This window comes from Dendrobium catenatum, unplaced genomic scaffold (assembly GCF_001605985.2).
Source record: "Dendrobium catenatum unplaced genomic scaffold, ASM160598v2 fragScaff_scaffold_675, whole genome shotgun sequence".
NCBI classification, from domain to species: Eukaryota; Viridiplantae; Streptophyta; class Magnoliopsida; order Asparagales; family Orchidaceae; genus Dendrobium; species Dendrobium catenatum.
Window position 1 is genome coordinate 92,326 of NW_021319137.1, and position 16,733 is coordinate 109,058.

The 16,733-nt window shown below is 34.0% G+C and overlaps 1 protein-coding gene across 2 annotated transcripts; it reads left to right on the forward strand.

The window, feature by feature from the left end:
- The first annotated feature begins 1,077 nt into the window (after nt 1–1,077).
- LOC110108732 (pentatricopeptide repeat-containing protein At4g19220, mitochondrial) lies at nt 1,078–4,638 on the forward strand. Of its 2 annotated transcripts, XM_028695800.1 has the most exons (2): nt 1,078–2,813; nt 3,186–4,638. In XM_028695800.1, exons 1-2 carry the CDS (start codon nt 1,330–1,332, stop codon nt 4,072–4,074), a joined length of 2,373 nt encoding a protein of 790 aa, XP_028551633.1. In that variant the 5' UTR covers nt 1,078–1,329; the 3' UTR covers nt 4,075–4,638. The 2 variants fall into 2 exon arrangements, with proteins under 2 accessions (XP_028551633.1, XP_028551632.1); XM_028695799.1 differs by having other exon boundaries at nt 1,079–4,638.
- Nucleotides 4,639–16,733: the final 12,095 nt, after the last annotated feature.

Below are 16,733 nucleotides of genomic sequence, written 5' to 3' on the forward strand. Positions count from 1 at the left end.
TGAGTTGCGGAGATATGCATAAGACTTAGAGGAGAACATTCGATATAAGTTTAATTACGATTGGATTTTCATTGTTTGACTTTTGATGATGATTTTTTAAATTAATATTAATAATATTATACAATTTTTAATAATATTATTACTTCAGAATGACAATCAAACATTGATTTCAAAAGAAAATGCCTTAATTCTCATATTTTCCTTCAAATTCGAGCATTTCTCCTCTGAATTCGTATCGATTTCTCCGCATGATTTTAATTGAATAAATTGGCAGTCAATTTTTTGATATTGACGAGGTTCCGAATGCAACAGTGAAGTCCTTTTTTCCAATCTAACGTTGTTTGGGCGACGCTGCGTGTTAATTTCCTTGATTTGCACGTGTTGCCTCGATATTCATGTCGATCCTCTGACATGACTTTAATTGTTCAAATTGACTCTCACTTTTGGGTGTTAATAACGTTTCAAATGTAACGGCGAAGTCCGTTTTGCGATCGATTTTTGTTTTGGGTGACGATACCTTCCAATTTCCTCGATTTGTGCAATCAGGATTCGTGCCGTCTCGTCTGGCGATTTCAATTAAACAAATTAATTGTGATTTTTGGGTGGCAACGATGTTCCGGATGGAACAACAAAATCCTTTCTTTGATCTGACGTCACATTAATTTCGGGTGTTGGTCGTCCTTTTGGACCGATCTCGTTCAACTTAACTAAGAGGGGTCCCCACTTAGGCGAACTCAACATTTTTGTTGCAACGTCGCAATCCTTTTGGCAATTGGATGTGCTTTGACACTTCAAGCGACACGTTGCGTCGAGACGCGCATTGCTTGTTTCGCCAATTTTTCCCCTTTTCACGCATGTTTTGATGCATAGGGGGCAACATAAAAATAATGTGTATTCCTTAATATAAAATATGGTACAATATCATGTTATAATAATATGAAACTTTTTTATCTCATTTTATGTATAAGGGTTAGGCCAACATGTGTAGTTATAAAACTAACACCAAATGAACTAAAAAATAAATCCTCATAGTGAAATTAACATGCATATTTAGAAGGATTGCAACTTAGTTGAATTACAATCATTAAACGAGCTAGAAAAAAAACAAATCCAATTTGAAATATTAATCAAATTTCCCAAAATAAATATAAAAAAAAATGCTTAGCTCACCGAAGATAAGCAAGTTTATCTCCCAACCTCCTCAAAACCGAACCAGCTGAGCCAAAGGTCCAATTCCTGTTTCCATGGTTCAATCTGTTCTGTCCGTCTTGATCAACAAACCGTTCAGATAAAGTGGGATCCAGCGAAAATGATCAGCAGAGAATCCGCATGGTAAGAATCCTCTCTTCTGCTTACCATTCAATACAATTTCGAAGAATCCCTAAGCTAATTCCAGCCTACTGGTTCCCCACCTCATATATCTGCATCCGAAGCCGCCAAATTATATCCTACTTTCACAATGACGTTTACCAGTTCGATAAAATGCCTCAAAAAGCCTCCTTTGAGTTTGGATTCCTCAACCTCCTCAAAACCGAACCAGCTGAGCCCTTCCTTGTTTCCTCTATCCATTGCCTTTCAATCAAAACCAACATTCTGCTCGACATCGTTTTTCGGACTTCACTCCTCAATGCATATGCACGAGCCCGTGATATGAATTCCTCTTTGGCACTCTTTGATGAGGATTTTGCTCGAGATGTGATCTCATGGAATGCCATCATCAATGCATGCGTCATGAACGATGATTTTCAAACTTATATTGATCTCGCCAATGAAATGGTGAAGGATTTTCAAGAATTTGATACCACGACGCTTATCATTGTTCTATCTGCTGCTGCCCGTACTCGCAACTTGAAACAAGGGGCAGTTCTGCATTGTAATATCTTAAAAAGACGTTTTGACTCCGATATCCAGCTTTGTAATGCTCTGATCAATATGTATGCCAAGTGTGGTGATCTAACTTCTTCTGAGTTTATGTTTGAAGTTATGGGAGCTAAAGATGCTACTTCATGGAATTCTATGATTACTGGAAGTTTATACAATGGCTTTCCTGGAAAATCAGTACTGTTCTTCTGGGAAATGACTTGCTCGGTAACTCCACCGGATCGAATCAGCCTGTCTTCCATGATCTCTGCTTGCTCTTGTTCAGAGAAATTTCATAGTTTGGGAGAGGCTGTACATGTTTGGGTGATAAAGTTGGGTTATCTAGGAATGCATGACAGTTCCATCGAAAATTCATTGATATCGTTTTATTTCTGTTATGGAGATGTTGAAGTTGCGAAGGACATTTTTCATAGAATAGTTCACAAGAATATTGTCTCTTGGAATTCAATGATTTATGGTTTAGTGGAAAACAAAAGAATTGATGAAGCTCTGCAGCTTTTCCGCGAGTTGTTATTGAAGACGGACCCTCAGCCTAATGCTGTCACTTTGATAGCCGCCATTCCTGCTTGTCACAGACTTGATCTTCTTTGCCAAGGGAAATCAATTCATGCATTTGCAATTAGGAGTCAATTGGAGGTCTCAAATCCTTCATTAGGAAACTGCTTGCTTGATATGTACCTAAGTTATGAGGACTTTATCTCCGCAGACCTTCTTTTCTGCACCATGCCTATTAAGGATTTAGTCTCATGGAATACAATGATCTCAGGGTACTCAAAGAATGATATTTTAAGACAATATGCTCGAGCTTTGTTCTGCGAATTGCTTCAGCAAGATTTGCAGTGCAGCTCGGCCACACTACTGGGAGTTCTGCCTTCTTGTACTGATCCCCAAGACCTTTACTTTGGGAAATCACTTCATTGCTTGGGGTTCAGGTATGCATTTGTTAGAGATGTTTCAGTTGTCAATGCCCTTATGCTTATGTACATAAATTGCGGAGATATGTTTGCTTCCTCCTTGCTTTTGAGGAGCATTCTGCCTATGTCTGATATCATCTCATTGAACACAATCATAATAGGATATGCTCAACATGGGCATCACGAGGATGCAATCAAAATGTTTCTTTTGTTGCATCATTCATTGAATGCCCAACCAGATCAAATCACATATGTAAGCGCCTTATCAGCATGTGGGAATTTGAGATTAATACAACTAGGCAGATCAATACATGCACTTATGGAAAAGAGCTCAGCAGGACTTGATCTTATGGCAAGGAATGCTCTCATTACCATGTATTTTCGATGCAGCGACCCTACTAGCTCAGAGATGGTGTTTCGAACCATTGAAGATCATAACTTGTGCTCCTGGAATTGCATGATATCAGGCTTTGCGCAGAACAAAAATGGCAGAGAAGTTTTGGAATACTTTAAACAAATGGGAAGCCATAGAGCTAATGAATTTTCCCTTGTAGGCGTGCTATGTGCTTGTTCACAGCAGGGGAATCTCAGATATGGAAGGGAAGTTCATGGCTATGCTATCAAGGCTGGACTGCAAGCAAACAGCTTCATCTCCTCAGCGCTCCTTGACATGTACAGCAAGTGCGGCAGACTTGACGTTTCAATCCAAGTTTTCAACAACTCTTCTGAGAAATCTATTGCGTTTTGGAACTCGATGATCTCAGCGTTTGGTCTTCACGGGCATGGTGAAAAGGCCATAAGCATTTTCACTACCATGACCCAGTTAGGTATTCAGCCTACAAAAAGCACTTTCATTGCTCTTCTATCAGCTTGCAGCCACTCTGGGCTTGTTGACGAGGGATGCAGGCATTACAATCTCATGAAGGAAGTGTTTGGATTTGAACCATGCATTGAACACAATGTCTGTATGGTAGATATGCTTGGAAAGGCTGGCAAAATTTCTGAAGCTTGTAACTTCGTTCAGAAATTTTCATCTAGAGCTGAGCCAGGAACTTGGGGAGCTATTCTGAGTTCCTGCACAGATCATGCTAACCTTGAGATAGGAAAATCTGTTGCGGAGAATCTGCTTTGCTTGGAACCTGACAACATTGGCTATTATATCACTTTGTCCAATCTCTATGCTTGCAAGGGAATGTGGAGCAAGGCAGAAGAAGTTAGAAGCTTAGTTTATGATCGAGGATTGATGAAGCCCACTGGACGAAGCGTTATATGCCATTGAGGATCATATAGGTTTGTTCGGTCTGAGATTATATTATATCTATGATAATTAAAAGTCCTTATATAATCTTGCAGAGGGGGTATGGGGCTAGTAAAATATAATTCCTTTGAACACCATTATTTAACTTGACCTTTATGACCTGGATTGAGATAATATTTAGTTGAGCTGTTAATGTGCTCAAATTCAAAATTATATGTTTGTTAGACCGGTCCCTAGTGGACCGGCCCAACTCCAACCGGGAGAAGGGGCAGCGGCATAGGGAGAGAGAAAGGGTTGCAGCCCACTAGTAATTCAAATTCAAACTATTTAGAGGCAAAGGAGGGGGCGGCAAGACAAGGGAGTAATTTGACTTTAATAATTAATTGTATGCCTTTAGTATGGGAGGGAGGATTAGGGTTAGAGTTATGCTTTGATTTGTTTCTCTTGAAGTTTCTTTGGTGTCTTGGGCTCTAGATTCATCGTCTAGAGATTGGAAGAGAACGATCCTCCTCTCGAATTGAAGATCAACTGTATCTTGCTTGGTGTTTGCTTTTGCTTTGAATCCACTACTATAATCTTTCGTTTTGAATTGATTTCATTGAGAATATCACATTATTGAGAATATAAATTATTGCTAGGGTTGCTTGCGAACTCGAGCATTTTCTCTTGGATTACTTGCAAACTCAAGTATTTCCTATCAATGTTATGACAATTGCATTACTTTAGGAGGTTATTTGGTCTAAACATGTATTGGAATCTACTTTCTCATTGTGTATTCACATTTATGGTAGAACAAAAAAGAAATAATAATAATAAAAAAAGATAATTCTATTGGTTGGGAGTCTAAAATGAGAAGAAAAAAATAATAGGAAACATTTAACTCTAAAAGGGGTTTTAGTTTCTCTTCTTAAGACGAGCTAAATATGGTGGGAAAAAGTAAATTTTTGTAATACCTAAATTTACCATGAAGAATTTTTTTTTTCAACCCACCCAAGAAAAGAAAAAGTCAGTTAATGATATTTTGAAGTGATTACACCTATTTTCTCTTGAATAGAGTATCATCTAAAGATTTTACTTTTGGTTCAATCAATACTTGCAAAATCAGGATAGTGAGGTAAACTGGAAGAACTTATCTCAGATTATCGAAGGCGGGAGCTTTCATAATTTTAGAGATAAGAGATGCTTTGAGCTGTTGACGAGTTCTTCAGCAGATTGGTAAGTCAAGCATAAAAAACCAGTGACCTTAGGAGTGCGACTTCTACAATTATATTCAAAACTTAGTGCGTGTTTCCATTCTGATTCATTTGATGTAGCATATTCCTTGCCTATGTTTTAAAATGAATTATTCTTCTTCCTTATGTTTTGTTATAATGTGAGGCATGATAGAACATTTAGCCTAATTATAATTACTTCTTTTTATAAGTTCTTAGATGCATTATTTATGAGAATGAAAAATGTTATGTTATGTTGTGAATGTGTAAAAAAATATAATGGTGATACTTGCCTTTTATATTGAAATATTATAAGTGTATATTCACATATGCCTTCATAGGTATCTAATAGGTAGCTGGTAGGTCTGATGGAGAGGAACTAGTCCTCAAGGGGGGTGCTAGTTGCCTTGAACTCGCACGGTACTCACCCAAAGTAATCACCATGCGCCACTTATCTGGGCCTACTAAGGAGCTCACCCTCTGTGAGGTGAACCAAGGATTCCTCTTTAAGCTAACAACTTGCCACATATCTAGTCCACCACTTCAATCACTCGCTCCTCTAAGCAATCTCGAACATTCAATCTCTCGCTCCTCTAAGCAATCTCGAACATTCAATCTCCTAGAGCAGCCATCTTCTCTAGACTCAACTATTGGAAAGTGCATATTCATGTGACTCTTAGCCTGCTAATAGGATATTTTTATATTATAACTTACACAAACTATTAGATCCTCTAAATATTGTTTAGTTTGCTAAGGTGTAAGTCTTTTTTTATACAAGTATTCATTTTGTATCAAGTAATAAAGTGATGAGAATAATATCGTTCCCACGAGGAGTTGTGAAATTTCCCAAATTCACTTTAGTACTACCTAATGAAACTACTATATTTATCTAGCCAAATGATTTAAAAACAGGTTGTGCAAATTAAAATTAAAAGCTACAACTACAAAAAGGTAATTCATTATTTGTAAATTTTTTTAACCTGTGATAGTTAAAACATATGATTGCTAAAGAGTGGTTTTCTACTTATTGTTATTGTGAATCGTAGCATAAGTCATCGTCTATCTCGAGCTTGTTAGAGTATCAGTTAGGATTCCTCCTAACTACAATTCTACTATCTCCTTAAGATCCCATAATCCTAACCACCATATGTCTATATTATGAAAATATTATGTTTTAATATCAGTAATTGTTCTTATACTCCTCGATCGAGACTCTAAATTATGCTAGGTATTAAGTTTATGCATGATCTATGCATAAACTAAATTAAGCTTATTAGAGGAAATAAAAATAGATTATGTAAATTATAAAGTTCAAACTTACTCTGTGCAATACATGTCTCTTAAATAATCATAAATTCAAATTAAAAGATTAGTTACACATGAATTTAAGTTTACACCACACAAATATTTTTATTTCACAAATAAAACAACACAATACAAACTATAAAGAAAAAGTAAATGATATAAGAAAGGATAGAAGCGATCCAAATTCAAGGTATAGACTCCTTTGCACTCCACTTTGATCTACACTAATACAAGACATCAAACAAGTATATAAGAGCCACACACACATCTATCTTTTCAAAGTGCCAACCTCTATATATGAACACTAAGGCTACTATTTATAATTTACAAAATAAATGAACTGGCACTATAGTGCTAGCTTGGTGGTGTTAGTGCTGCTGGACTAATGTATCGATTCACTATTCATCGCATTAGTTCACCGGTCTAACTGTCTCCTGCCAAGGTGTTGGGTGATTTGGCGTTGTGGCACTTCTTGGTGCCTTGGCTCTAAGCTCTCCAACAAATTTTTTGAGGCCCTCCGCTACAACACTGTTGTGGGCTCCGAAAATTCATCCTCGGCCTCCCTCGATGTTTTTTAGGGGAGTTTTAATGGATTAAGTTCCATGGTAAATTTTAGGAAGGCATTTTGGGATTGTAGACAAAACACTACATAGAGATTTCACCCTCATTTTGCGAGGACTTTATGATATGAGTTCTGGTTTCCTATAGGTGCAAGCTCCTATAGTTAATTACCCATTCCGATCACGAAAGAGAACATTCGATTAAGGATAGTCGTAGAATGAATATACAGTATCCGTAGATACGTGATATTCGACATATAATAGCAGCATGTGTTTGAGTATTTGAAAAGTTTGATATTAAAAATTTAAAATTGCATCATCTTGTACTTAAAGCAGATGCTGGGGGAATGGATGATGGAGCTGATCATGATCCCATGGTTCTGTCCTCCTGGGCCATCGTGGATTTTGGTCTACTTAGTCAGAGGAGGTAGTCGGCCTAACCTGACAGAAGGATCATTGTCAACAGCCATGGGTTGCTTTTTCCAAGGGTATCTTGTAGACCTATGGTGAATGTTTTTATAAGAGGACAAATTTGAATCCACCTTAGCTAACAGAGAGCTTTGCGCCCTTTCGATTATATCCTATTAATTCATATATCGAGGATTTGATGTCATTGGGGAACATATGGACTCTGGCCATAACCATAATTTGATGGTGCCATTTGGCGAAAAATCATCCGATTCAGCAGACTCCGGTCATAACCGTTTACCTGCGGAGCCAAATTGGCGACAAAATCGTCGGTTAGAGGACACATGCCATATCCTTATTGGTAAGAGATTATTAGAGAATGAATCCTAGTAATATTCTCGACCAGAAATTAGTTCTTTATGAGCTGAAGTATTTTTCAATTTATCCATCTCAGTAAACTATTGCGGAGAGTGGAGGTGTTTTGCTTTAAGTGTTTAATGTTTCATTTCGATTTTAAATATTTCAATCTTGGGGTTTTGGGTTTTTTGTGTTTTGTGCTTTGGAAACTTTTGAAATTTTTAATTCTATTGCCCTCTAGAAGGTATTTTGAATATTTGAAATTAACCGATTCGGTTGAGATCTGCATTTAATGCCGCCATCATTGGGGTTTATGAGGTTACTTCCAATTGTACTTGTTGATTGAACCTTACCGACTTTGTCAACTTGCCGACAAAGGATTGGGTTTGTCGTTGGATGTGGGTTTTATCAATGAATTTCTTTGTTCATACGCCTTAAAGGTCTAACATGAACGTATAAAATAATTATCCTGATCGTTACCTCAATCGTATATTTGTTTGATGGTTCGAGCCATGTCGTCTCTTATCTACCCATATAGAAGGAACATGCTTGAACTTGGGTTTATTTACTAACCCGCACAACATCTCTAGATGTCACATATGTACCCGTAACACGCTCGTCGGAGCCCATGCGAGTTGTGTGATTATACATTCCCTTTAGTGTACCTATGTGGATACATATTACAATGCATGTGCGGGGACATTTTGAAATATCTGACGAGTTTTCTATGATAGCTCGTAGAAACTCGTATTTGTCGTAGTCTTTCAGCATTTGTCTGTGGATGGCATGTAGGGTGCACGAACACTGTTCATCAAGAAGCTTGCAAGCCTCACTAATCTTATTCAACTCAATATTCAGAACCCGGTTGAACTGATACTTACTCCTTTGAAAATAATGATTTGATCTTGATTTGTCTTCACAGAACTAATATAGAAATCAATAAGCAACTTTCTGATTATGTCATCATCATTATTTTCTACTATTGGCTTGATGAAGAATCAATTTTTTCAACCTTGGATGACTATCCTTACTAATGCACTGTACTTTGAAATCAGTAGTCACTGTCTTGAACTTACTACTGCAACAATTAAGGGCACATTAGGTCACTATCTTCGAGTGTTAAATTCTCCGACTTGTGCGTTATCGTCTTGAGATTCATTTAAAACTCTATAGGATTTTCCAATATTTGAGTACCCTAAGAATAATCCTTTATCATATATGGGGTCAAACTTTTCTAGTATATATTTCTCATTATTCAAAATAAACACTTTACATCTAAAGACATGAAGGTGAGAGAGGCCGGGTGTCCTACCCTTAAAAATTTCATAGGGTGTCTTATTCAGCTTGAATCTAACATTAACCCAATTTAGAACATAATAAGCTATGTTTATCGCTTCTGCCAACCATAAGTATTTTGGGAGTGAATATTCAGTTAACATGGCTCTAGTGACTTCTACTAAGGTCTTATTCTTTCTTTCATCAACCCCATTATACTGAGAGGTTCTAAAAGCTAAAAATTTGTGACCTATCCTCTGCTCCATCAGAATTTCACAACCTAACTTTCTTTTAGTTCAAGTGGAGAATGATCTAAATTCCTTGAATGATTCTTTTTTATGAGATATGAATCTAACCAAAGTAAATCTCAAGTAATCATCAACAATCACATAGCCAAAGACTTTGTCTCCTAGGCTTGTAGTGCTAAGAGGTTAAAAAAAAAATCCATGTGTTACGAATTTGGATCCAAATACCTTGATTTTGATGATAACAAATATTATTATTTATTTATAACTATTATTATTGAATATCTATTAATTTACCCTACGTACTAATCTTTGAGGTCTATAAAGATCACTTGCATTGCAAACTAGCTCAAGATTGAATAGATTAGGGTTGAGTCTATTTCTAATTTCATATTAATATATATTTTTACCTTTATTTAGTAAAATCTTGAATATGGTGGATCCCAAGCTAAGTATCCTTGCATATATAAACTTAGGGTGATAAATTTGATGAGTTAGAGATTTGTTTTTTGACGAAATCATACAGGATGATCTGAAATCATAATAGATAATCAATTAAAAATAGAAACCATGATTAGGCCATTCGGCTAATTACAAGTGATTAAATTAATCTTACTGGATGATCCATATCACTCAGGATGATATGCTTAAATATTGAAAACAACTGCCAATCAAAATTTACATAATATTTTATTTTCAAAATTTGTTCTAATCGTATAGGATGATATACACATCTTAGAGAATTTAAAATAATCATACCTAAATTGATTTGATGATTAAGGGTGTAATTATGGTTAAATTGTTTAATTATATCATACAGAACAATCTATCTGGATCGTACTGGATGATATAATATATTTCATAGGACGATTCCCTATCGTCCATGATAAAAAAATTATAACTTTACTCTAATTATCTAGGAGGATCGTATTGGATGTCCCGAGATGTTTTCGGGATAATATGGAGATCACCATCCATTATCTTATATCGTACTGGACGATCAATATGGTATGTTAAACTAATCATCCTAGATAATCTAAAGATCATATTAGATAATATGTATAAATACTTGTACTGAACATACAAAGCAAATGTTGATCATCCTGGATGATCAGTTGCATAGAATTAAAAAATAGGGCTTTTTGGAGGCTCTCTACTTAAGCAATGGTATTACCCCTAGAGTTAATCTTTTGCTGTGGAGTTAATCTAAGAGGTAGCATAGAGAAGGAAGAGGCAGAGATTTAGAGGGAGAGATCCTTGTGAGGAGGGGTTTGTGAGGGAATCGCATAGGTTGCTCCAAGTAAGGTGTTCATCATCTTCTTTGAGTTACTCCACTGGTTCCTTGGTTGCTCCAGGAAAATCATTTTAGTTTTATATCCAAGTTCTCTGCCTACTCCAGGAGGGAGTAAAAGGATTACCAAGTTCTCTTCCTTCACTAGGTGAGTGGAAAAGGATTCATGGTTCTCTGCCTACTCCAAGAGGGAGTAAAAGGATTTAAGTTTCGCTATCTCATTGTATTAGTGAAAAAATTTTGTAAGGGCTTCTCCGTCTTGCTGTGGGAGCAAAAAGAGAGTCACTTCAATTTAGTGCAATACTTGGAGAGGGAATCTCCTAGGATTAGGTGTAGGTCAGATTTGATCAAAGCACTATAAAATTCAGTGTGTTCTTTCTTATTATTTTTTACCCCATTTTATTTCCATGCATTTTTGTGATTTGTTCAGTGATTGAAATATCTGATCATATTGCTATTGTGAAAATTATTTTTGTTCTGCATCAAGAGTTATTATTTTATTTAAAAAAATTTAAAAAGATTAAAAAAAGATATTCTTTTTGTTAAAGATTTTTAAAACTACCAATTCAACTCCTCTTGGTTGGCCTCAAACTAATTTTTTAGGGTTTAATACCCCTCACAAACTTTCAAATGGTATCAGAGTAGGATTTATAAAATTAAGTTTTTGAAAACTTTTGAATTTTGATCCATGGCTAACTTTGGAAATAGAAACACTGCGGAAGGTTATTTAATTACTAGACCACTTCTTTTTGATAATATTCTATTTAATTTTTGGAAAACACGCATATCCAATTTTTTGCAATAAATTTATTATCGTATATGGATGCTTGTTAAGTAAGGTTATTATGAACTTTTTAGATTCATAAATAGTGTTCAAATTGAATTTTATTTTGATAATTTGACTATTGAAGATAGAGATCTTGCATAACTAAATACTAAGTGTTTAAACTATTTTCTCTATGCCTTAAAATCTAAAGATTATATGCATGTTCCGACTTATTTTATTAGAAATGAAATTTGGGAGAAATTATGGATAATATATGAAGGTACAAACGAAGTTAAGCAATCTAGGCTGAACAATCTTTTGTATGATTATAAACTTTTCAGCATGAAACTTATTGAATCTATTTTTGAGATGTATACTAGGTTTATAAAATTTGTTACATCCCTGCATGCCTTAGGAAGAGAACTAATAAACTATGAAAAAAGTTAACAAAATTTTGAGATGTTTACCTTCTTCCTTTGATTCAAAAATTATTTCCATTACTGAATCTAAAGATTTGAATGTTTATTCAATCAATAACTTTCTTGGATTACTAATTGCTTATGAGTAAGGAGTGAACTAAAGGCAGCTTGATGCAGGTGAGAAGAAAAAGGAGAAAATTGTAGCCTTAAAGGCTAGTAATTCTGACATTGATTATTCAGGTTCTGATAATGATGACATCGCTTTATTAATAAGGCAGTTTAACAGCTTTTTAAGGAAAAAAGCAAAAGCATCATTAAAAATGGAATAAAGGTAAAAACCATAATAATTCTAAAGTCTATTATGATGTTATTTATTTTAAATGCAGGAAGCCAAGACATCTGAAGTCTTATTTCCCAACTCTAAAGCTCACCCATGCAAGAAGAAGGGTGAGGAAAAACCTAAGTTCAAGAAGGATAAGAAAAGGATCCAAAAGGCTTTCTAGGCAGACTCAACATCAGTCTCCTCTAAAATTGAAGTAGAAGAGGAGGTAGAAAACCTATGTTTAATGGATGATGAACATCTTGATCACTCTGATCAAGAAGAGGTAAGTTAGCTTACTTATGATCAATTACTTGAAGTTTTAGAGAAAATTCATTCTTCATTTAAGAAGCTCATGAAACTGCTTGCTAGTCTTAAAAATGATTCTTTAACTTTGAAAAAAAGAGCATGAATGCAGAGAAAAGATCATTCCACTTTAGATGGAAATCATATGACATTACTTGATGAATTTAATAAATTAAATAAAAGGCATCTTGATTTAAACATGAGCATGATTCTTTGAAAGTTTATATGTTGAACTAGAAAGTGCATATAAGGACTTAAATACTCTTGCATCTGATTTAGATAGTAGGGATAGCATACTTTAAAAATATAAAAGTCAATTCTTAAAAAAGAAAATAAGTTTTCTAGAAGCTAAATTAATTGCTTTCAAGGAAAATAAAAAACCACCCATGATGCTTTAGTTTCACAATCCATCATATCAGAATACATCATTTAAACCTAGGAAGAGACACTATAACCCGAGTAGATTAGTAAATCATTTTTCTGGTGTTATATATTTTTTTCTTGTGGCATGATAGGATATATCTCCCACATATATGCCATTCACCTTAGAACATATTTAGTATGGAGACCTAAAGTTCAAAACTCACTGCATAGCATGCATGCATTTTACTCTTTTTTCCATTAGATAAAACCCAAACCAATTTGTGTTCCCAAATCTAATATATGATGATTTTATAGAATTGCTCTCATAGAAGACCTCATGAGAGCATGTGTTACATAGAAAATGGATGTTCAAGGTATATGATTGGAGATGTAAATCAATTCATTTCAATGGAGGCAAGGGTAGGAGGCAAGGGTAGGAGGCAAGATAGCACTTGGAGATAACACCACCAAGAGAGTGATGGGGTTAGGTATAATTGACAATTCTAAAAATTTTATCATAAACATATTTTACTAGTTGATGGCTAAAAACATAGCTTGCTCAACATCAGTCTGCTTTGTGATAAAGACTAGCATAAAATTTATGTCTACCAGCTACATAATAAGCCTTAATAATAACATTATTTTGTAAGAAAAAGGATCAACATTGTCTATATGCTTGATTTAAATTATGTTAAATATGACACTTCTCTTTGCTTAAAAACTATTATTGATGAATCTTAGTTGTGGCAGAGGAGGGTGTAGAAGTCACCCAAGGTTTAGAATTTGCAAATCTGGAGGAAAGGGTAGAACCTGAAAACACTTTGCCTAGAGAATAGATATATTCTTTGAGTCATCCAAAGGAACTGATCTTAGGAGATCCATTTAAAGGTTTTAGAATTAGGCATGGACTTAAAAAAGAGGTAAACCACTATGCCAATATTTTAATTACTGAACCGACCAACCTAAATCAAGCCTTATCTAATGAATTATGGCTTAGCCATACAAGAAAAACTGAATCATTTTTATAAGGAATGATATTTGGGAGCTAGTTAGAAGACCTAAGTGTGCTTGGAAAAAAAATGAGTTTTTTAAAATTAAAATGAATGATTCTAGAGTAGTAGTGAGGAATAAGGCAAGATTGCTGGCTAAAGGGTATAATCAAATAAAAGGGATTGATTTCAAAGAGATTTTTGACCATATAGCTAGATTGGAAGCTGTTAGAGTGCTACTAACTTTTGTTTGTTTTAAGGGATTTATACTATATCAAATGGATGTTAAGAGTTCCTTTTTGAATATGTTGATAAAAGAAGATTTGTGCATTGAACAACCCCAAGCTTTGAAAAGTCATAATTTCTCAATCATGTGTTCAAATTAAAAAAAGGTGCTATATGAATAAAACAAGCACCCTTTGCATACTACAAAAGGCTAAGCAAATTCCTACTATAAAGATATTTTTTAAGGAGAGCGTAGACACTACACTGTTTCTAAAAAAGATAGGAGATAAATTACTAATTGTTTAAATTTATGTTGAAGATATTTTTTTTGGATATTTTGATAAAAAATTATGTAACGAATTCTCAAAAATAAGGAATAAATAATTTTGAATGAGTTTGATAGGAGAACTAACATACTTTTTAGGGTTTAACATAAGGCAGAAAGATGATGAAACTTTTTTAGTCAATCAAAATAAATTAAAGACATCCTTAAGAAATATGAAATGGATAAAACTATGCCAATCAACACTTCCATGAGTTTCACTATTTAGTTAGACAAGGATTTAAATGGAAAATCTATTGATCAAAAGAAATATAGAGGGATAATTGAATCACTTCTTTACTTGATTACTAGAAGACCTGATATTATGTTTATTGTTCATTTTTGTGCTAGATTTTAGTCTTATCCAAAAGAGTCCCACTTGATTGTTGTTAAGAGTATCCTTAGGTATCTCTCAGGAACCACTGACTTAGGAATATAGTATCCTAAGCATACCACCTCCTTTGAAATCATTGGATATTATGATTCAGATTTTATGGGATGTCGAGTTAATAGAAAATGTACTTCTAAAACTTATCAATTTATAGGACAGTCTTTAGTCTCCTAGTCCAGTAGAAAATAAAACTTAGTTACCCTGTCCACTACTAAAGCTGAGTACATAATCTTAGGAAGTTGTGTGGCCCAAGTCCTCTAGTTAAATAACCAAATTTTAAATTTAGGTTTACATGTAGGCATAATCTCAATCGTTTGTGGTAACACTAGTGCCATCTATATTTCAAAGAACCATTCTAACACTCTAGGACCAAATATATTGACATAAAGTATCACTTCATTAGGGACTATGTTACTAAATGAGACATAGAGCTACACCATGTATCCATGCAAAACCAACTTGTTGATATCTTTACAAAATCACTGGCCTTTGAAACTTTCAGCGTCATAGATGTTAATGCTTGAAATAACTTACTTTCCATTTTTTTATTTCTCTCTGTTTTTTTTTTAATTTGTATGTATGTTTCTGTTTATGTACGTCTATTTTTTATTTTTCATTTTTATGTTATTTTCCTTTATTTTTTTTAGAATAAGATCAATGGTCATTGCTGGTATTTATTTCTTAAATGATATTTTTTCTTGCTTTTATTTATGAAAATTTGTAAATAGTGGTTGACCTCCCTAAATCAGTTAAAGGAAGAAACATTGTTGATTGATTCCCTTCCTCTAAATCCATTAGTAGTGTAATTTTCATTTTAAAGAAAAAAATCTATTTTAAATTAAAAGTTGGACTTTAAAATTGAGATCTTTTTTAATCTTCTTACAGTAATCTATCTCATATGAATAATGTTCAAATTCATTAAATCACTTTTAAGTTTTCATGATCAAGTTGTTGCATTTATCATAAGAATATGATTCTATTTTATGGTTTATTCTCTCTTATATTAGAGTGTGAGTTTTCATTCTCTTATATTTGAAAGATATTCTCACAAAAGAGTCTTTAAAGGCTTCAAAAGGTAGTTAGCTCGAAAAAATGACAAGAGGCATAAAATGAGCCATAAAGAAAACTTAAAAGATCGCAATGATCGCCAAATAATTGAAGGATATACAAAGTGTATCAAAAAGTTAAAAGATATTGCATAAAGTGCATCAAAAAACTAATAAGAGGCACAAAATGAGCCCATAAAGAAATAAGCTTCATTCTCTTTCAAATCTTTAAATCTTAGAAGAATTGACGTACCACTTGATATCTTCAAATACGTGATTTTTAAAACTCATGATTTTGATTAATTACTTTGCTATATTATTGTATTAGATATTTTCTGAAATAAAGTTTTGAAAAAAAATCTCTTTTTTATCTCAGTTAGATTTTTGTTTTAAAAAGGTTTTTACACTGTAAGGAGTCTGAGCTGGGGTTAACAAGATTGGTTGTTCTACCATTTTCAAATTTCGGCAATGTTAATTTATTTCTAACTAATTTTAATCCAATCGCAAGGGAAATTTATCATTTTCTCTTGTTGATCGATTCAAAAATAAAATTTTTCTTTTGATTTTGATTTATGTTTGTACTAGTTTTCTTTTATGTATTTTATTTAGTGTGGTGTTTTTCTTGTTCACTCTTTTTTTAATGTCAAAAGGGGGAGTAGTTGTTGGGTTGTTTGCTTTTGTCTTTAGTGGAATCTAGCTTAATTTTCTTATTTTCTTTAATTAAAAAAATTTTGCTTAATATGAAATTTTTAATAATAATATTTGCCATCATTAAAAAGGGGAAGATTATTGTGAATCTAGATCCAAATACCTTGATTTTGTTGATAATATATACTTCCATGTATCTTTCATATGCTTCTTCATTATCTTCAGTCACGAATC